A 21,657-nucleotide genomic window follows, 5' to 3' on the forward strand; every position below is an offset into this window, starting at 1 on the left:
CTCATGGTCTGAATCGACGTTCCCTCCCCAAAGTATGTTTCAAGTGTTTCATTTGTTATTGTTGCTGTGGCAAAAGAGTTTATTAAAAGATGCGCTTCAATGATTCCTGCATAAAAAATTTATTGATATGTAGACAGATTGTCTGATGAGATTTTCAAAGTTATAGTAATACTTACTGCAATTTATGCAACTGTTATTATTATAGTATTTGTTGAATGAGCTTGCAAGTAGGCACAAGTTGGAATAAACCTGCTTTTATAATCTGTATCAATATGTGATGCACCTTTTCATTCCCCTTCATCAAAGAAAAGTTACTGTTGAAAGGGTATAGAAAATTGACCATAGTAGGTAACTGTGCCACTGGCAGTTAACATGACTACGCGTTTTTCAGACAACAAGCCTCATTTGCCTATTAATGACCTTTCAAACCTTATTATTAATTCATTACCTTTAATGAACAATTCCATTACATTTTTAAAAATGTTCTGCAAGTCCGTTCAGTCTGCTATTTATAGTATTTTAATTAGATAATATGTCTTTTCTCTTAAATGTAATCAAGCCCAAAAGCTCTCATCAGAAAATGAAAGTTGCATGCTCACCAACCAATATCTGTAAGATTTCAACAATCAGTCTCCAGATAACTCTGTGGCAAAGTATAGAACTGCATATCAAATCAAGCCACTGTAGTGAATGGAACACCATCAAAACCGGTTTCCCTATGTGGCCAGTGAATTATTATGAGTGGAAATATGTGATTCAATAGTATGGGCAACACCCAGAAGGAATATTGTTAAGGAAATTAGATCAGTTTCTCTGTATTCTGCATCAAATATCTGGACCCCACAACTGGACGTGCTTGGAAGAATTTCCCAATTTGTACAAATGTCAGAGTTACAACAGAATTACTATTTTTTTTCGTCTAAATGTTCTTGCATCTCAATAAAAGTTATTTAGACATAATGCTACTATGAGAGAATATTATCAAAGTAATTTCTGAAATTGAAACTAATACATCCAAAAGGCTAACCTGTAATCCCTGACTTGTCGCAGAGCAGTTTTAAGATCCCTGTTCTTCAGACACTCCAACATGGACTGAACAGCCTCTTCTGAGGAAGTTAATGTGGCACCACGTAAAGTGGATTCACTTTTCCTAGGTTCAGCTGCTATTAGAGCTGAGGCTTCCTTCAAGTTATCTCTCAAATCATTCAGCTCTTTTGACATATTCAATAGCTAGTAAATAAACACAAATACAAGATAAAAATCAACACAGTTTCACTTTGAGACCTTTCCCTACCACCAAACTCTAGTATTATGGTAGTATTTTAGCGTTACTGAAAAATAAATGCTTGTAAATTTATTTACAATAAAGTTTCATCAAAATGGCGGCAAAGCAACTTCATGCTCTAATATGCCATGGAGCAGTAGGTGATTTTAAGCACGGTTTTGGGAAAAGCGCTGAGAAGAAGGGAAGGGTAAGCTATCCCCAGGTTACTCATTCATGTCTGTTCCCTTTGAGCTCCAAACTAAATTGGTAAAGGATGAAGGTCGTGTGCTTCAATTTCTTTCTGCAGTCACAGCAAGACCTAGCAAAACCATGTGCAGAAACAGATATAAATTACAAGCATTCTATTCTCTCTTCTAAATTTACCTTCCATAATTATTAGAAAGTTGGAAAATCCAAACATTTTACAACACTGCAATTTAAAACTCTGGATTCTTTATCATTTCTGAAAACTATCCATACTAAATACCAGGAAGAATTCACTACAACAATAATATTCAAGTGATGAATTGTAGCTGAATGTGTCTGATTTTACTATAAATTGTACAAAGTATCCTTTGACGTTTACTTAAATGTGTACTTGAACAAAAATCAACATGAGTAATAATAAATTGTGTTAATTACGAATGGTAATAATGATGCAGTACAAAAATTGGCTGTGAAATTTGTGATAAGCATATAATTTGGTGGAGTACAAAAATTTGCTGTTTTCTATTTTTACCTTGGGTTTACATTATTATTTACAACTTTGCTTCTACTGAAAACAATTATTGAGACCTTACAACCATCATATTTTGTCTATTATTTACTTAAGAAATACTTGTTAAGATTTGGAACATAGTTGGGAGTGATTTTTTGCTTTTTCTGTAAAGTTTGTCCTCACTATAATCTATTCTACAAAATATAAATTGTAATGTTTATAGAAGTTGTTAGAAGAGCCAGGTGCATCTTTTTCTCTTGTCTGCCATTTCTCTCTTGATCTTACAATGACAGGGGTTTCCAAACTTTTTTATACCATGGACCCCTACCATTAACTGAGGGATCCTGGGGTGGGGGGGGGTGGTGATCATACTTAGTAGATTTTCATCAGGATATCTCATCGACAACAGCAGCAGCCTGCAATGTCGTGAACATGTATTATAAGGAAAGGGTTAATTAGTTCTACTATTTACACTGCTATTGATTTCTGTGTTGTGGTAAACTAATGCTTACATTTAATTTTCAACCATAAGACAATACAGACCAATTTCAATGCATTAACCACTATACTGTTGAATTCAACTGACCTTGAAGCAGTGGATGGTTTAGACACTTTAGTAAATTTAATATAAAAACAGTTTTATGTAAGCTATTGTAATTATATAATCAAACTTTATGAAGCATTAAGTAATATTGATATTTTTTGGTAAATGTAAGTTGCACAGAAGGTAATATTAATGGCTATGTCATTTTTGAAGGAGAATTTTGCTAGGGATTGATACACATTAATAATTATGTTTGATTGGTAGAATTGGATATAACAAATATGAATGCCTAAACGAGTATAGAGAGTACATGGAAAAAAGTAACATTAAACCCATGAATAACATTAAAAATTGCATTAGTGCACAGGTTGTTACAGATGATAGGTAAGAAATGAGTATAAAAGCTAGCTGCTGGCACAGACATATAGCATCTAGTAAGATCTGATTTATCTACAAAATCCCAAATTTCAAACATACACTCACTAAACTTATGGCATTTATTACGGAACATTTATCAATGTTTTTGATTTGAAAAATAAGCCAGATGTGCCCTCTCTACCAGTATATCATCTGAACCAATACTCAGCAAAGTTCAACATCTTATACAGAGCTATGGACTGGAGGATTAATGCACATGAGGTAAGCACATGTACAGACTGACTTGCAGGAATGTGCAAGAGCATTGTGTATTTTAAAATTACACCATACAAATAGTCTAATACTGTCAAGAAGGACAGCATACAACAGCAAGCTAAAATCAAACTGTTCAGTTCAAAAATTGCTGTACTTGGCCTGTATTAACTTGTCCTGTATTAACTTACTTTGTGTTTTTTTTAAATTTTCAAAGCAAAGTACTTGGTGGAGTTAATTTAGGTCAGAGAAAACAGAATTCATTTGTTAACACGATAATACTGCAATACAATGAGGGAATGGAAAATAGCAGCAATGCTTTGAGGTGCAATAAGATATCATGCCCCCAAAATTCCCCATAAAATACAGTTTGACAGGTTCCAGGCTAACTGGAAGCTGTGCACCAAGCTGCAGGGAGAGAGGTAAGATCAAGGAATCATCACATGCTGTTCTTACACCCATTCTAGTGGATAGTTCAGGGATAGCACTAGCAATGCTTTGAAACAAGTCATTTTTCCAACCTCTGGGGGTGGTTTTTTTAGTGCAGACATCCAAAGAGGATAGAAACAACAAAATGGTAAAAGAAAAGAAAAATACAATTTAGTAGTTTGGAATCACAAACAAATCTTTGCTTATATAAAAATGAGCAGACTCCCATAATAAGGCAATTATCAATTAAATGCTACAAAATTACATTACATACATTACATTCTAACATTTGCCACATTATTAATCACAAAAGAACTTGTTTTACCTCTGGCATTGAACTGACCACGTGGATCTGTCCAATTAGTTTATAGTAGGACTGAAAGAGAAGTAGCAGCTGAAAGTGGAGCTTGTAGAGTCTTTGACATAATTCAAGTTGCTGTAAATAAAGAAAACAGGCAGTTTAAACAAGCAGAAGTAATATTGGGAACAATATTTGTTTCTAGTTCCATAATCATTTAATCATCAAGCAACAAGAAAATCATAAAAGCTTATGGAAAGTCTAATGTACATACAATTACATATTAATGCAAAAGTACAATGTTATGCTTACCTATTACCTTTTAAGGTGAGGAATTAAATTATTAAATACGAGCTATGTCTTTTAAAACCAGTCTTCAATTTATGATTAGGACCTTACAATGTGAGGAATAATCATTATCTGTACAAAAATGCAGGATTACAAACCGTTGCTTGCAATTATTTAATCAGTACTCAATTTGAAAATAATATTCAGCATGCACATCGAGTTTGCTGTCAACAGTAATTAATAAGTTTCAGCTGAATCAAAATAGCTGTTGTCCTATAAATTTTATAGCATGGCATAGTAATTTCTCATGGAATTAAAACTGAAGGCCATAGAATAAAACATGCCACAGCAGCATGAATGGAATATCAGGTATGCAACACAAGAATGATTGCAAAAGAAAGAACAAAAGAGTAGTGGGTTGGTACTAAGATCACAGCTTTTCTTAATAAATATCTGGAGCTGGAGTGCACAATTTCCAAATCTACACATAATACAAAATGGTGAACTGTGCATAAGACAGTAATAGGGATATATAATCAGGCCAGCAGAATGGTAGGTGAAATGCAACACTGATAAAAATGAAGTGTTACATTTTGCTTGGAAGAGTGAGAACCAGTGATATAGAATACAAACATATACTGTATATGTACAGGACTTTGAAAGTATCAGACCAGTTCATAAAGTGATTAAAATGCCATACAGGATTCAGAACTGGACACAATATTCCAGATGCAGTTGAACTCTGGTTATAAATGGTCACAGACATTACTCTTGCGCCTTTGCATACAAGAACATGGTCTTTCCAAAGACAGAGGCAAAATATTACAAATGAAACAATGTTACAATTACAATTGATAATACAGTGGTTCAAGCCAATAGAACAATACAGCACCAAAATAGGCCCTTTGCCTCACAAATATTTTATGCCAAACATGATGGTAATCCCATCTGTGCCATCTGCTTGCACAAGATTCTTATCCATCTATTCCCTGCCTTTTAATGTATCTGTTTAAATGCTTCTTCACTGTTACTACAATGTTTGAATCCACCACTTCTCCTGGAAGCAAATTCCAGGCACTTATAATCTATGTTTGTCCATCTTTTTCTTATAGCTGGGCTACATCAGAGATATTGTGTCTAGTTCTGGATGCCACATATTAGGAAACGTAAAGTCATTAGAAACAGTAGAAGTGGTTTATCAGATGAGGGACTTTAGATATGTGAATAAACTGGAGAGGTTGGCAATGTTCTACATGGAACAAAGGAAGCTGGTAAACTCAAGTTGTGATGAGATCTAATCAAGTGTTTAAAATCATGAAGGATACCAACAAAGCAAAAACTGTCTCATTGCAGAGGGAACATAGGAAATATAGGAGACAGAAAATGAAGGTGATTAAGCAAAAAAAAAGTTACACGAGGAGAAACTTCTTTTACTCAGTGGGGCCAAGGTCTGGAATGCATTGCCAGGCATAGTATTTGTACGTAGATTCAAATGCAGCATTTATTTGGGGGTTGAATAAGATTCTGAAAGAAAAAAAATCTTGGGCAGTGGGGAGAGGTTGGGAGATTTGGACTCACTGGAGCACTCAAGTATTGAAAGGCCTAGATAGAATGGATGTGGAGAGGATGTTTCCTATAGTGGTGAATCTAGGTCCACAGGGCACAGCTTCAGAATACAAGAACATCCCTTTTGAACAGAGGTGGGGAGGAACTTCTTTCACCAGAGGGTGGTAAACCTGTGGAACTCATTGCCACAGGCAGCTATAGAGGCCAAGCCATTGGGTATATTTAAGGTGGAAGTTGACAGGTTCTTGATTAGTAAGGGTGTCAAAGGTTATGGGGAGAATACAATAGAATGGGCTTACAAAAAGAGGGATAACAAATCAGCTATGTTTGAATGGCAGAGCAGACTCAATGGGACAAATGGCCTAATTCAGCTCCTATGTCTTATGGTCTTATATGGAGCCAGTACAAATTCAATGGGCTAAGTGATCCCCAAACATTCTGTGAATCTTTGCTAATATATCTCCCAAATCTGATCATGTTTATTACCCTCTAGAATGCTAGTGTACTTCCAGACTTTTGAACCAAGACTTAAGTGAATATGATGTTCACTCACAGGATATCATTTATTCAAAACGGTACAATCTATCTTAATCATGGAAACAGGCTTGTTAAAAAGACTCACAATTGTGTGTACAAGCTGTTGATTGGCCTCCAGGTAATTTGCTTCCTTAACATTTTATCGCTTTTGCTAAATCCATACACTTCATGCCAACCCAGTGATCCCATAGCCTCTTAGTTGATAATCTCCTCAAACACCCTGCTTTTCTTGTCTACTCTTAATAAGCTTTGCTTGGTTGCAGCAGTGAAATAACACCTCACTGTCTCAACAAAGCAGCCAGCATAATCAAAGATCCCAACCACCCTGGACATTCTTTTTTTTCCTCCCTTCCATCAGGCAGAAGATACAAAAGCCTGAAAACATGTAGCACCATGCTCAAAACAGCTTCTATCTCGCTGTTAAGACTATTGAACAGTGCTATAGTACAATAAGACAGACTCTTGACCTCACTATCTCCCTCATTATGTCCTTCCATCTTATTGTCCACCTGAAGTGCTCTTTCTCTGTAACTGTAACACATTATTCTGCATTCTCTTATTGTTTTCTTTTGTTGTAATGAAATAACTTGTATGGATGGCATACAAGGCAACTTTTTCATTGCACCTTGGAATATGAGACAATAATTTAATCTTGGTGCAATGAGAGGTTTACTTTGGATTCATCTTGTATTTTTGTCAGAATATCTGACAATGACACCAAAGACCACAGGTACACAGATAGCTCACAGGTACTCACACATTTACTGCATTATACAAGAGAAAACAAATGACACAAACCAAGGAGTGTAGGGAAACAAAAGGACCTTGATGCACAAGTCCAAAGATCTCTGAAGGTAGCAGCAGAGGTAGACAGGAGGGTGAAGAAGACACACATTTGCTTGCCTTCATTGGCTGGGTCACAGAATATCATAACAGAGGGATTATGGTCCAGTTTTCTAAAATATTGACAAGGCCATATGTGTAATATTGTGTGAAGTTTTGGTCACCACAGTATAGAAAGGGCATAATTATTCAAGAGAAGATGCTGATATAATTCACCAGCATGCTGCCAGTTATGAGGAGAGACTGGATAGTTTAGGTTTTATTTACCTTGGAGCAGAGAAAGCTGAAGTGGGACCTCAATTATGAGGAGCGTAGATAGGGTAGAAAGAAGTAAACATCTCCCTACAGCAAAGGTATCTTAAACCAGAGGGCATGGGATTAAACCAAGGAGTAGGTTTATGGGACATACAAGGAAGGTTCTGTTTTCACCCAGAAGGTAGTTAAAATTTGGAATGAACCGCTTGAGGGACAACCATCAAGACAACCATTTGAATTGTCAAGGTATAGTAGGCAACATAATGATAACTGGGATTAGCGTAGAAAGAATTTGTTGGCATTGGCATGGACATGGTAGGCTGGATGGCCCGTTCCTATGCTGTATGCCTCCAAGACTCTAAAGCAGCAGTCCCCAACCACCAGGCTGCAAAGCATGTGCTACTGGGCCGCAAGGAAACAATATGAGTCAACTGCACCTTTCCTTATTCCCTGTCATGCCCACTGTTGAACTTGAACGCGCGCGAAGTCATTACCCACGTGAGGACATCAGTCGGTCATTAACACACAACTACTCGATGAGTAAAAAACAAACAACGCTTGAGAGTTTCTTTGGAAGAGATGGTAGGGGACATAAAAGGCCTAACGATGATGATAACGCAGAGACAGCTGAGGTGGAGACTGCAAAAAAAAAGAAAGCTTCCTTCTACAGAAAATACAACAAGTCATACATAAAATATGGCTTTATTGTGACCAGTGACTTGCACGCTCCAAGCTCCCTGTGTGTGATATGTGGAGACAAGCTGTCTAATGAGGCAATGAAGCCCTCAAAACTGCTTCAGCACCTTGAGTCCAAGCACCCTGCACTTAAAGACAAACCCGTTGAGTTTTTTGAGTGGAAAAAACGCGAACAAGTGGGACAGAAGCAAGTGCAGAGAGCCACCACCTCCGCAAAAGCTGCTGCTCTGACAGCGTCGTACTTAGTGGCTAGCCATATTGCTAAGGCTAAGAAGTCTTCCACTGTTGGTGAAGAATTGATTCTGCCTGCTGCCAAGGACATGTGCCATGAACTGTTGGGAGAAGCTGCAGCTAACAAGATGGCACAGGTTTCTCTTTCAGCTACCACAGTTTCAAGGAGAATCGATGACACAGCGGAGGACATTGAAGCACAGCTGTTGGAACAGTAACGAGTCTGGTTTCACGACCCGAGTCAAAGAGGTTGCTCCTGAATGCCAGCCTACACACTGTGTCACACACAGGAAAATGCTGGCTAGTTGAAAAATGTCACCTGATCTTAACAGCGTATTGAGTGCGTCGTTGAAGTTATCAATCACATCAAAGCAAAAGCCCTTAACTCATGTCTGTTTGAGTAGCTTTGCGAGGAAATGGATGCAGAGCACAAACGCCTTCTCTTACACACTGAAGTCAGGTGGCTATCAAGGGGGAGAGCCTGGCCAGGGTTTTTGGTTTAAGAGAGCAGCTACAGAGATTTCTTTCAGGGAAAATAGTCACCACTGGCAGCACACTTCAGTGACAAGGAGTGGATAACAAAACTTGCTCATCTGTGTGACATCTTCAACCTACTCAATGAACTCAATTTGTCACTTCAGGGGAGAATGACAACTGTCTTCAAGTTGGCAGATAAAGTATCTGCTTTCAAAGCCAATTTGGAACTGTGGAGACGGACAGTGGACAGGGGCATATTTGACATGTTTCCAACATTAATTGGGAATTTGGGAGAGACTGAGGCTCACAGCTGGTGCGCGAACATCTATCTTCTCTGTCGACAGAATTCGAGCGTTACTTCCCAACCGCAAATGAACCAAGACGTGCAAAGCCCCATTTGTGAATGTCCCCGGTGAATCATCCATGTCAGCATGTGAAGAAGATCAACTCCTCGAGTTTGCAAATGACAGAAAATGGGCTGAAAAGTATGTTTGACATAACATCTCTGCCGGCATTCTGGATCAAAGGATGTAACTATGAAAATGGACAAGGGAGAGCCAGTGGATGTAGTGTACCTGGACTTTCAGAAAGCCTTTGATAAAGTCCCACATAGGAGATTAGTGGGCAAAATTAGGGCACACAGTATTGGGGGCAGAGTACTGACATGGATTGAAAATTGGCTGGCTGACAGAAAACAAACAGTAGCGATTAATGGGTCCCTTTCGGAATGGCAGGCGGTGACCAGTGGGGTACCGCAGGGTTCAGTGCTGGGACCACAGCTGTTTACAATATACATTAATGATTTAGATGAGGGAATTAAAAGTAACATTAGCAAATTTGCCGATGACACAAAGCTGGGTGGCAGTGTGAAATGTGAGGAGGATGTTATGAGAATGCAGGGTGACTTGGACAGGCTGGGTGAGTGGGCAGATACATGGCAGATGCAGTTTAATGTGGATAAATGTGAGGTTATCCACTTTGGTGGTAAGAACAGGAAGGCAGATTATTATCTAAATGGAGTCAAGTTAGGAAAAGGGGAAGTACAACGAGATCTAGGTGTTCTTGTATATCAGTCACTGAAAGCAAGCATGCAAGTACAGCAGTGAAGAAAGCTAATGGCATGCTGGCCTTCATAACAAGGGGAATTGAGTATAAGAGCAAAGAAGTCCTTCTGCAGCTGTACAGGGCCCTGGTGAGACCACACCTGGAGTACTGTGTGCAGTTTTGGTCTCCAAATTTGAGGAAGGACATTCTTGCTATTGAGGGAGTGCAGCGTAGGTTCACAAGGTTAATTCCTGGGATGGCGGGACTGTCATATGTCACAAGATTGGAGCGACTGGGCTTGTATTCTCTGGAATTTAGAAGGCTGAGAGGGAACCTTATTGAAATATATAAGATTATTAAGGGATTGGACACGCTGGGGACGGGAAGCATGTTCCCACTGATGGGTAGGTCCAGAACCAGAGGCCACATTTTAAGAATAAGGGGTAGGCCATTTAGAACGGAGTTGAGGAAAAACTTTTTCACCCAGAGAGTGGTGGATATGTGGAATGCTCTGCCCCAGAAGGCTGTGGAGGCCAAGTCTCTAGATGCTTTCAAGAAAGATATGGATAGAGCTCTTAAAGATAGCGGAATCAAAGGCTATGGGGATAAGGCAGGAACTGGATACTGATTGTGGATGATCAGCCATGATCACAGTGAACGGCAGTGCTGGCTCGAAGGGCCGAATGGCCTAATCCTGCACCTATTGTCTATTGTCATTGTCTATCACCTATATTCCGGTCGTCCCCCCGCCCCCCCGGTTGGCTGGTCCACAAGAATATTGTCAATATTAAACCGGTCCGTGGTGCAAAAAAGGTTGGGGACCCCAGCTCTAAAGTAATGACTTCTAACAATTCTTCCCTTATTTATTACTAACAGTTTAATTTCAGATTTTGAAAATGTTCAAATGTACCTTTAAACAAGGTTATAAAGCTTTTGTTTAATTCCAGTTTGTATTACTTTAAAACAAAAAAAAAATTAAATATTTCATCAGCGATTGGGATTTTGTGAAGTATAAAATTTTGTGGAGAACAGCTTTTAAATAGAACATCCTTCTTTTATATATACCACATTCAAAACTACGCAGGCCATGGAGGGAGTATATTCACAGTTATCAGTTTAATCCTCATTTTGGAAGTCAAGATTTTTTAGAAAGACTGTTGGAAAAATGTTATATTAAAACAATTGACTGAGCTATTTTGTTATTATGAGTTTTAATTGAAAATTTCCCATCTTATAATTGTTACAATGACCAGGTTTAATAGTGGCTTGGGTTCAGGATTGCAGGTGGCCAATGAGATCTATGGTATCACTGGCACTGGGAGATGGGGTAAGGTATTGGAGTTCATACTATCATTGTGTTTAGGTTGTTCAGGGTGCTGGAAGCATTGAGGGAGTAGAGTTGTTGAAGTTGGTGTTTGGCTGGGGCCTCACTAGATTGTAGTGATTGGGAGAACAGAGGGCTGGTGCTTGGGTTTTAGGGGATCATGTGCTTGGATTGAGGCCTGGGCCTTGCGGATCATGAGGTCATTTCTGGAGACATGAATGGCGAAGGATAGGATGGGATATGGATCCCACCGTTGTGCTTCAGTGGGCAAACCAGGTCATTCTGGTAATGTCCACTGAATATCATTGCAAGGATAAAATAATCTCAGTTATGCGCAGTGTTTGAAAATCAATGTATCTTAGTGGATGATATCACTCAGTGAACCCATGACATTGAGATAAAGAACAAAGTGCAGAACTGACTGTACCTGCTCAAGCTGTGGATTGATACAACACAATCAAAAAGAAATTGTTTTCTATTTTTCCCTAGAAAATCACAGCATTGCATGATTATAGGCAACTACAGAAAGTAGTGTTAATTTAGAATCACAATATGTTAATAGTGTTTTAATCAAGTGTGATTATACTTTTGGGATATCCTCAGACAGTTAAATACCATCATTACCAAACTAGAGTACCAAGCAAGTTTACCATGTGTTCCTCCACAAGATACAAGTATTGTGAGAGTTATTTAAGTTCCATGTTTTTTTGTAGCAGTGGAGTCTTTGTGGTATTAATTATATCAAGACAAATACATTGGATTTCGGTTAACTGAGATACATCGGGACCTGTATATTTTGGCTCAATTAAGCAGCTGCTCCAATTAGCCGAAGTTTCACGGAAATAGTTAAAAAGGTATAAAAAGGGCAAACTACCATTTAACTGAGTAACAAATTATGTATTTAAATGAAATGCTGAACAAATTAGAACATTGGCAATAGTACTATAAAACTTTGTATTAGTTCCTAATAGTTACTGACAGAGAAATTAATTCAGTGTATGCTGCTGTGTTCTTTTGGTTGACTAAATGAACAAAATCAGTGCAGATACTTAGTGTAGATAATGGATTGCCTTCATTCAATGCTTTTGATGTTTGCATCCAAACTTCATTTTCAGTGTAATATTGAAGATGACTGTTGATACCTTCAGATTCTTTGTGGGTCCTAACTTGCTGAGCTAGTGAAATAGTTTCATTTTTAACTCCCAGCGAGAGCAAAAGAGCAAAAGTTTACAATTGTCTTACTGCTTATTTCTTGCCAACTATCAGTGACAAAGATCTCTGTTTTTGAACACAAGCACACACAACTGATGTTATTTAAAAACTGTTTGTCCTATGACTATGACTATCCAGTTTGTGCCAGGTTCTCTTTAATGACCTCAGCATATTTGTCCTAGGACCAACAAGTAAGTATCATCACAAAGAAGGCATGACAGTGCCTCTACTTTCTTAGAAGTTTGTGTAGATTTGGCATGTCACCAAGAACTTTGTCAAACTTCCATAGATAAACTAATTAGTTGCACCACAGCCTGATTATGGAAACATTGATGTCCAGGAACGGAAAAGCCTACAGAAAGTGATCGACACAGTCCATCAATGGCAAAGCCCTCCCCACCCTTAAGTCCATTTAAATGGATTACTGACACAAGGAAGCAGCATTCATCATCAAGACCTTCACCATCCTGTCCATGTTCTATTACTGCTACCACCATCAGGCAGAAGGTACAGAAGCCTTAGGTCCCACACCACCAGGTTCAGGAACAGTTATTACCTACAACCATCAGACTCCTGACTTGGCAAGGACCACTACTCTGAAGGAATTCTTTGACCTACGGACTCACTTTCAATAACTATTTACAATTTATGCTCTCAGTATTATTTTTTTCATTTGTGCAGTTTTCGTCCTTTGTATATTGGCTGTTTGACAGTCTTTGTCTGTTTATGCATAGTTTTTCATGAATCTCAAAGCAGTACATGGTAACAAATACGACTTTGAAATTGGAATAATATTTTTCAAACAGCACTAACCATTAGCAATAAATATTTGAATTTACCAAAAATAAATAACTTTTTCAATAATATATTTAAAAGTGCACACCAAATTCTGTAAATATGATAAATCTAAAATCAATCATTATAGGTGTAATTAGGCTCAGTTTTGTGGAGGTCCACTAGAATAGACAGCAGGTCCCTGTCATATGTTAATAATGCATCAAATGCCATTTTAAATCCCTCTGAGCTGTCTTGAGCACAACAGGTGTTGACTGGCTCTATTCAGGTTTTCTGGGCATCTATTAGGACTTTTAACTTGACACTTCATTATGAATATTCTTGTCTTCCACTGTAACATTGAGTTCATCAAATAGCATTCAAATATTTGGGGGAGAAACTTGAGCATTTTCTATCTATAAGTTCTCCAATCAGACACTGACATACTAATTAAAATTGTAACTTGAATATAATGAAGACATCAGCTGCATTAGACCTGATAACTGGAAAATCTTTTTGCAATTTATATATAATGGTGCATAAAAGATGTCTATATACCCGAGATGTGCATATGTTAGTGAGCAGAATTTAATTATCTAATAGAAAGTAGTCAAGAACTGTAACTTACTGCAAGGGATTCCATTTGCTACACAGCAAGCATGTCACAGGAGCAAAAAGCCAAGAAAACAGAGTGTAGAAGATCATTGTAAAACATGCATTAAAGTGCACAGTTCCATACAAGGCATTACCAAAGATGAATATATATTTGAAAGAATTAAGATTCAATAAGCTGCTAATCTAATGAGATCTTTTTTATCACTTCAGTGCAAATTCATCTATGTACATGCAAACAGGTAATCAATTTACATCTAAATTAATTGCCAATTCTATTATGAACACACTTAATCATTTCTAGATTTTATAGGAGCTTATTCAGTAAATAAACTATAAAACTAAGCAACTGAAGGTGAGTAGTTATTTATCATGATATTGTATTTTTAATATACTTTCTGCTATTTTACAGAAGTCAGTACATTCTGGATAATTGAACAGAAAATCACATGGAATGCACTTGTAATGTTCTGCAAGTGGTGAATGTGTGCAAAGCCTGCTGGAGTTGAAGGCATTGCATTGTTACCCCAGTATATAAACAATTCCTGGAAATCCCTACCCAACACCAGCATGGGAGTGATTTCACCAGAAGGATTGCTGCAGTTCAAGAAGGCATCACCACCTTCTTAAGGGCAATCAGGATGGGCAATAAATGCTCCCTTTGCCTTTGATGCCCACTTTCTGTGAAACAAACAAATAAAAAAGTAACGGTCCCAGGTACTCTTTATAGTCATTTTGGTATGTTATAAACTGTTTCCAACTTGTTAATGTAAAAAAAATGCAGAAAGATTCCTGACTTTTAAGTTTTAAATTTCTAATGACATCACCTTAAACATAACTTTATTAATCTATAACATGGAGATTTTATTTTACCTTTTCTTCTGCATCTCCTGGCTGGTTTGTAATTACTGCATCTCCGATATTCCCAGGAAATGATGCTTTACAGTTTGCAAGCCACTATTTCAAAGAAAACGTGACAATATTTACTTGCCACATAAAAATATACGTTCTTACACCAAACAAGCATTGATTCTACAAAGCTTAAAAAGATATGGTATGAGCAGTGCACAAAAGGCAGAGCCTTTACGCCTAGTCTGGTACCTGTGTGGATGTATGCTGTAGCTGGAGGAATCCTTACTGGAATAAAAGGTGGGGGTTTTGGGGAGTTGTGGAAAATGGGACCAAGGCTCTGCACGGAAATTAAAATCTGACACTGTTCTTAAATCTAACCATGAAAAATTAGTTTTATGGTCACAGAACACTTCCATTCACATGAGAACTGGGTTCAGCTTTGGAGCCCAAAGGGAATCTATTACTCACTGAACATACTTAGGAATCCAGAAATGTCACATAATCACTCCAACTAGTTGTCTCTACTTAAGGAAAAGGAGAGCTAATAAACACTATTTAACAATAAAGATAGGAAATAAAGCTAAAAAATAAAGCTATATTTATAATAACATTTCTAGCAAATAAACATGCAACAATCGTAATTTTATTAGCAGTTAAATATGTATTCTTTGATATATCCTTAAGTTAACAAACCAATTGTGCAGCTTCTTTCTTGTTGTTGTATGTGTCCAAATATTCCTGTAGTTCTAAGACATTGAACTTCAGCCTTTCAAGAAGGCCACAAGAAATCAACTGCAGAAAAGATAGTTGACAGCAATAAAAATTATATTGAACATATTGTTGATATGAAAGACATATTTTGGAATGAATTTCTGTTCGAAGAAATTGAAAATAATGAAATTATTAGCAGAGTTAAAAGCTTAAATGGATTTTAAATAGTAAATAATATCTAGATTAACAATTTAATGTAAAGATGTCAGCCAATAGATACTCACCGTTTCAGCATCTAGGAAAATTGTAGGACAATCTGAACAAGAGGTTAGCACCTCTGAAGAACTCATAAATTTTGATCCTATTCCTCTCAGACTGTCCCCGAGGAAACTTGCTGCATCCCAGGTTAAGGAACAAAACTTTCTCTGAATGCACTGAAAAATAATGCATGTATTCATTTACTTATGTGTACTGTATGTTTCCAGTTTCTAGGTATATCAACTAATGTATTATCAATTGATTCTTCATCCTAAAATACAGCAAAATTTTTCTTCATTAATTCTGCATTTCAGTATTATTTAGATCTAAAGCATAGGAATAGTGTCATAAAATGGATCACATGCTGATAGTTCAAACTTCGAAGTACATTTGTTATCAAAGTATGTATACATTATACAACCTTGAGATTTGCTTCCTAACAGCAACCACAAAACAAAGAAATCTAAATGAACCCACAAAAAAATTACACTGTCACTCAGTGTAATAAAAATTACCTAACACACGAATTAAAGAGCAAAAATTTTTCACTTATTGGGTAGAAATGGGTATGCATAATACTTATTTTACAGACAACAATTCCTGTTGGTAGTTTATGCTGAATAGATCCAAGGTCCAATATTTCAGATTGGGAGAATCTTGGACCTGAACACTAATCCTTTCTCTTCCCTTGGATGCTATTTGACGCTGAGTGCTTCTGTCACTTTTCGTTTTGATGCCAGAAAAAGTACTTTTTAAAGCATTAAGGAATATGCAGAAAAAGTGAAAATAATTTGCTTTTCATTGAAATAGTTACTTCAATGAAATTATCGAGAAGTAATTGTAGTTTTAGATAGAGAACATATATTAAGTTTCAGTATCCATTCATACAATACCATAATATTAGAAAGAATCCTTTGCATGCATGTATTCAAGTAATATGTAGTTAAAAAAAATGTTCTCACCTGAAACAGTGAAGAGAAGACATGAAATGTATGGACTGCACATGAACCATCAGAATCAGACATTAGTTGATTGATGTGGGTGCGCCATGCCTCTTCTGCATCATCACATGCTTTAGGCTGAAATGCGGCAAGAATTGCAGAAAAGAAAGGTGAAGGAGGGGGCGATGAACGGAGATCTTGAAGCCCAAGTCTATCACCTTCAATAAAACTGTAAGAAAGTAAGAGAGACATAAAACACTGCAGATGCTGGAATCTGAAGCAGTAAACAGGAAGCTGGAGCGACTGAGCTTCCTCCAGGCAGCATCTATGGAGGGAAATGGACAGTTAACATTTTGTGTCAAGACTGGGACTGCTCTGTAAAGGGAGGACATCTCAACTGTCCTGGAATGGAAAGCGTCATCTGAAAACAAACAGATGCAGGGGAGATGGAGAAACTTTGAGAAACGAATGGCATCCTTACAAGAGACGGTGAAAGTATAGTCTAAGTAGTTAAAGAGTCAGTGGATTTGCAGTAAATGAAGTGTTTCGACCTGAAATGTTGACTGCCCATTTCCATCTAAAGATTATGCTTGAGCTGCTGAGTTCCTGCAGCTGTTTGTTTGCTGTAACTTAAACATCACGTTGTGTAACTTGAAAAATAAATAAATCCTTAGAGCTGAAGACCCACTCAGCTAAATTCTTGCTAATATCTTGAATGAATTAGTTAAACCTCACAGTGCCTGCTTTAAACTCATTGCTCACCATCACTTTTTGTTCCAAGCTCTAGTAAACTTGTTTATGACTGAATGATTTGGTAACATAATCTACTATAAAACGTATAGGATGACTGGAGATCAATGAGAGAGTGAAATTATGATACCTTCACCTTTGCAAAGATACTAAGATTGAAACTGGATTGAGGCAAAAGAAAAAAAACAATACCCAATAACTAATGACAATGGAAACAGATCTTACCATTCGGCTCTCAAATGATTCATGAATAATACTGTGAAATTAGAGCTTGAGTATTAGCTTGATAATATGTATTGAGACAAATTCACCATGACACTTGTTCTATCTTAGAAATTGTAATCTGTCCAAAACCACATGTTAAAATGATGCCTTGTGAGCAGTTTTTTGCACAGCCCTCAGATTCAGATATTCTACTATAAATGAGAGCTTAGGAACATAACACCTTAAATTACTAAATCCCACAAATTCTTCCATGAATTTTTGTCATTGTGGAGAGTGCAATGGAAACAAATTAGGGACCAGAGTAGGATTGCAAAGGAATGGGATGTGGGGAATAGGAAGAAGATGAGAGAAAGGAAAGGATCTCATGATCTTGACCCGACTCTAGCGATAAATGAGATATGGGAGGCGGGGGCTGTGGTAGGAATTTGGTTTTGAGAAGACTGGGACTGGTTTGCAAATTATATGGATTAGAGATTGGGGGTCTTTTAGATTTGGAGATCATTGGAGGAGTGGGACAGGTAGAAATTGATTGGGAGGAGGCACAGACAGGAGGAAGTAGGTCTGATGACAAAGGTACCCAGTGTCATTAGTTGTAAGTTGGGTGGAGGAGAGATATGGGTGGGATGGGGTGGGTTAGGCACAATCAATAACTACAGAATTGTTATAAAATTGTTTAAAGGCAGCAGCAGCTTGGTAGAAGATCCTTCAGATACTCCAGCAGTGACCAAGTAAAATCAAGGCCTATGAATAAGAGCAACACAAGCCACAACCCTTTTACCAGTGTGACAGTAGAAGTGGAAGGACTTTCCTGGTAGTGATGGTGGATGTGCTTAATGGGTAAAACAGACTTCTTCTGTGCTATAACAAATCTATAATGTATCAATTTTTCTTGCTACCTGTACATGATGATCGCTTTCTCACTGTTCATCTATACTTTGCAAAATTATGCTGCTGTAAAATGGCTTTATTCATTAGTCCTCACAACTTCACACATTTCTAGACCAGCCTTCATTTCTATGATTCTGCCCATTCACCATTCCATCTAAGTCATCCTTAAGTCTACAATTATCTCATGACTATCTACAATGCCACCAAGTTTAAAAAATCAACTCTGGTCTAAAACATCAAAATTTCTTCAGGCTATGTGAAGTTTATTTAAACCTTGAAAGTCCTGACTGATTCACATCTCCTTCACCCTTTTCTTCTGGTTCTGTTATTTCAAGGTTGAAACTGTCATTGCCCTCAAGAGCTGAGGGAAGTTCACTTGTTGACCCAGAGAGTTCATCTTCCTCAGGCATCAATTCAATTTCCTAGAAGAAATTAACATTCAAGAATTAGTAAGATTGAATGAATAAAGCAACTGTAAAATTAACAAAGCTAAGTAAAATCTAATGGAATAATAGTATTCTATAACATTAATTTTCTCTATAAAATTTAAACAGCATGTTATCAGCAATCATCTATGGCTAACAATTGCTGTGTTTGATAATAAATGAAAAACTAATAACAATGTTGTGTGCCTGCTCCGGCTGCTCCAGGCTTCGTGTCTGAGGACTCACTTTTGCTCTAAATGTTACTTGCTTACTTTTATTGTTTGCACAGTTTGTTTTTTTTTAATCTCTGCATATTGTCTGTTTGTCAGTCTTTTTTTAACGGGTTCTTTTAGGTTTCTTGTTCTGTGGCTATCTATAAGGAGACGAATCTGAGTTGTATAATGTATACATACTTCAATAATAAATGTACTTTGTAATTACTACAGTATTTTAAAAAGAGTACATAAATTAATCTCACTTTTTGGGGTAAGTTGAGAGATGAGCAATTGTACTATCACATTGCGATTTTTAGGCTTTTATGCTTGCAATTATTATCTTTCAAGATTCCTGATTAAGAACATACAGATTCACAATGGCACACAAAATATAAGCAAATTATTTAAAATATTTTACATTGAAATAATTATAATCTCTTAACTGTGCCTCACAACTAGAAGTGCCCTACTGAATTTCTAAGGTGATTTGAAATGATCTGCGTAGTTGGTTTTGTATTATAATGATTTAATATAGCAAATGTAATTGAATTTCCAGATTCCTATATTGAGCTCAACAGAAAAGAAGTCTAATGATGTCATGGAATTGCACTATCATTACCACAAAAAATTTAAATCATAAGTTTGTTTTAGGATAGAGCAGGTGATAACAGTATCTCAAAGTTCATTATTCAGCAAAATATATGGATGAGTCAAGTGCAGACAAAATAATTACAATATTTACATAAAAATAGGGAGCAAACCAGTATAAGAGGAGGGACTGACTTGCCTGCAATTAAGCCTTTGTCAGCTCTATAAAGTTCATCCATATTGCTTTATTTATTATTTATTCAGAGATACAGCACCATTACAGGTCATTCTGGTCCAACAAGCCTACACTGCCCAATTACACTCATCTGACCAATTAACCAACTAACTCGTACGTCTTTGGAATGTGGGAGGAAAAGTGGAGCACCTGGAGGAAACTCATGCAGTCACAAGGAGAATGTACACATTCCCTACAAGCAGCAAAGGGTTTGAACCTGGGTTGCTGCTGCTGTTATTGTATTATGCTAACTGCTTTGCTACTGTGCTGCTTTTGTGCACAGCTTGTGATCATTTTGGTATTTGTTACACCAGTCCTTTCCCAAGCAGCCATTTAGTTACAGAATGTATACCAAGGAACATGAAGTATCACCCGCAAATCTGGCTCAACACACCTTACAGAAATCTACACCTTTTTATGGAAGTATTGTACAGTAACTGTTCCTTCTGATGTAGTGAATCTCAATCATTGCAAATATCTAACGGTGAACAACTGCCATCACCAATTACAGCTTAAAGGAAACCTGTTATCCAGTGCCATAGAATGCATCTGATTGGTGGTTGTCTCTCGGGGTCCGAGGAAGACTAAACATTGTGCAGTCATCTGTGGATACACATGCGACTTCGGAGGCCGAAGGCTGAAGCACACATGCGGTTGCAGGTTGGACATGGAATGGTGGTTGTTAGGACAGGTGCATACACAGCTTTGTGGCATCGGTCTCGTGCTGCTGCAAGGCGCTGATTTCGGTCATCCTCAAAGTCAGATGCAGCTTTTCCGGTCAGGGCGCGCCATGCAGCCCTGTCGCCTGCGGCCTCCTCAAGCTGTCGAGGCTGGAGGTCTGGCCATTTGATGTACAATTTCAGATTGTCTTTGAATCTTTTTTTGGGGCGGCCTTGATTGCGACTGCCATGCTCAAGCTCACGGTAGAGCAGCTGCCTGGGGATCCTTGTTTCACCCACGTGGATTACATGGCCAGTCCAGCACAGCTGGGCCTGGAGGATCCTTGCCTCAATGCTTGTGCTGTTGGCTCTGTCAAGGACTTCCTGGTTGGTGATTCGGTCCTGCCATCAAATCCTTATGATTGACCGCAGAGAGCACATGTGAAACTGCTCGAGCCGATTGATGTGCCTGCAGTACAGGGTCCAGGTTTCGCAGCCGTACAGGAGAGAGGTGAGGACCACAGCCTTGTACACCTTGAGCTTGGTTGAAAGCTGAATGTCCTGGTGCTCCAGAACTTTGACATGGAGTTTCCCAAGTGCCAGGCTGGCTTTCTGGGTCCTTGCTATGATCTCTTTGTCAAGGGATCCTTCACTGGAGATGGTGCTTCCTAGATACTTGAAGCTCTCCACATTCTTCAGGACAGTGCTGTCGATGGTGATGCATGGCTGGGGAGGGTGACTGTTTGGTGCATGTTGTAGGAGAACTTCTGTCTTACCGAGGCTGATTGTCAGGCCGAACAGCTTTGAGGCTGCGGAGAACTTGTTGACAATCGTCTGCAGGTAGTTCTCCTGGTGGGCCAAGAGGGCACAGTCATCAGAAAACAGGGCTTCAGTGATGAGCCTCCTCAACGTTTTGATCTATGTAAATACCCAGGTCTAGGTCTTTAACAACATGCTTCAGCACTTGGGTGAAGGAGAGGTTGAAGAGCACTGGTGCTAAAACGCACCTTTGCTTCACACCATTTGAGATGTTGAAAGTCTCAGATGGGGAACCATCCGAGAACACTTCTCCTGTCATGCCATCGTGGAGCAGGTGGATGAGTGTAGTGAATTTCTGCGGGCAGCCAAGCTTTTTAAGGATGATCCACAGCGCGTTTCTGTTGACTGT

The 21,657-nt window shown here is 38.1% G+C and overlaps 1 protein-coding gene across 7 annotated transcripts in view; it reads right to left on the reverse strand.

Annotated features, from left to right (window-relative positions):
• Positions 1-21,657, reverse strand: part of frya (furry homolog a (Drosophila)) — a 283,598-nt gene that overhangs the window by 7,987 nt on the left and 253,954 nt on the right. For 5 of the 7 annotated variants that reach the window (XM_072262933.1, XM_072262935.1, XM_072262936.1 and 2 more), the window contains 8 exons: positions 18,641-18,789; positions 16,526-16,733; positions 15,590-15,739; positions 15,288-15,386; positions 14,616-14,699; positions 13,759-13,776; positions 3,911-4,021; positions 1,028-1,230 (listed from right to left, as the gene is read on the reverse strand). In XM_072262933.1, coding sequence (XP_072119034.1) covers positions 1,028-1,230; positions 3,911-4,021; positions 13,759-13,776; positions 14,616-14,699; positions 15,288-15,386; positions 15,590-15,739; positions 16,526-16,733; positions 18,641-18,789 — 1,022 coding nt within the window. The remainder of the gene's footprint in view (positions 1-1,027; positions 1,231-3,910; positions 4,022-13,758; positions 13,777-14,615; positions 14,700-15,287; positions 15,387-15,589; positions 15,740-16,525; positions 16,734-18,640; positions 18,790-21,657) is intronic. The other 2 variants (XM_072262934.1, XM_072262940.1) reach the window with 1 other exon arrangement.

Source organism: Mobula birostris, chromosome 7 (assembly GCF_030028105.1).
Source record: "Mobula birostris isolate sMobBir1 chromosome 7, sMobBir1.hap1, whole genome shotgun sequence".
Taxonomy (NCBI): Eukaryota; Metazoa; Chordata; class Chondrichthyes; order Myliobatiformes; family Myliobatidae; genus Mobula; species Mobula birostris.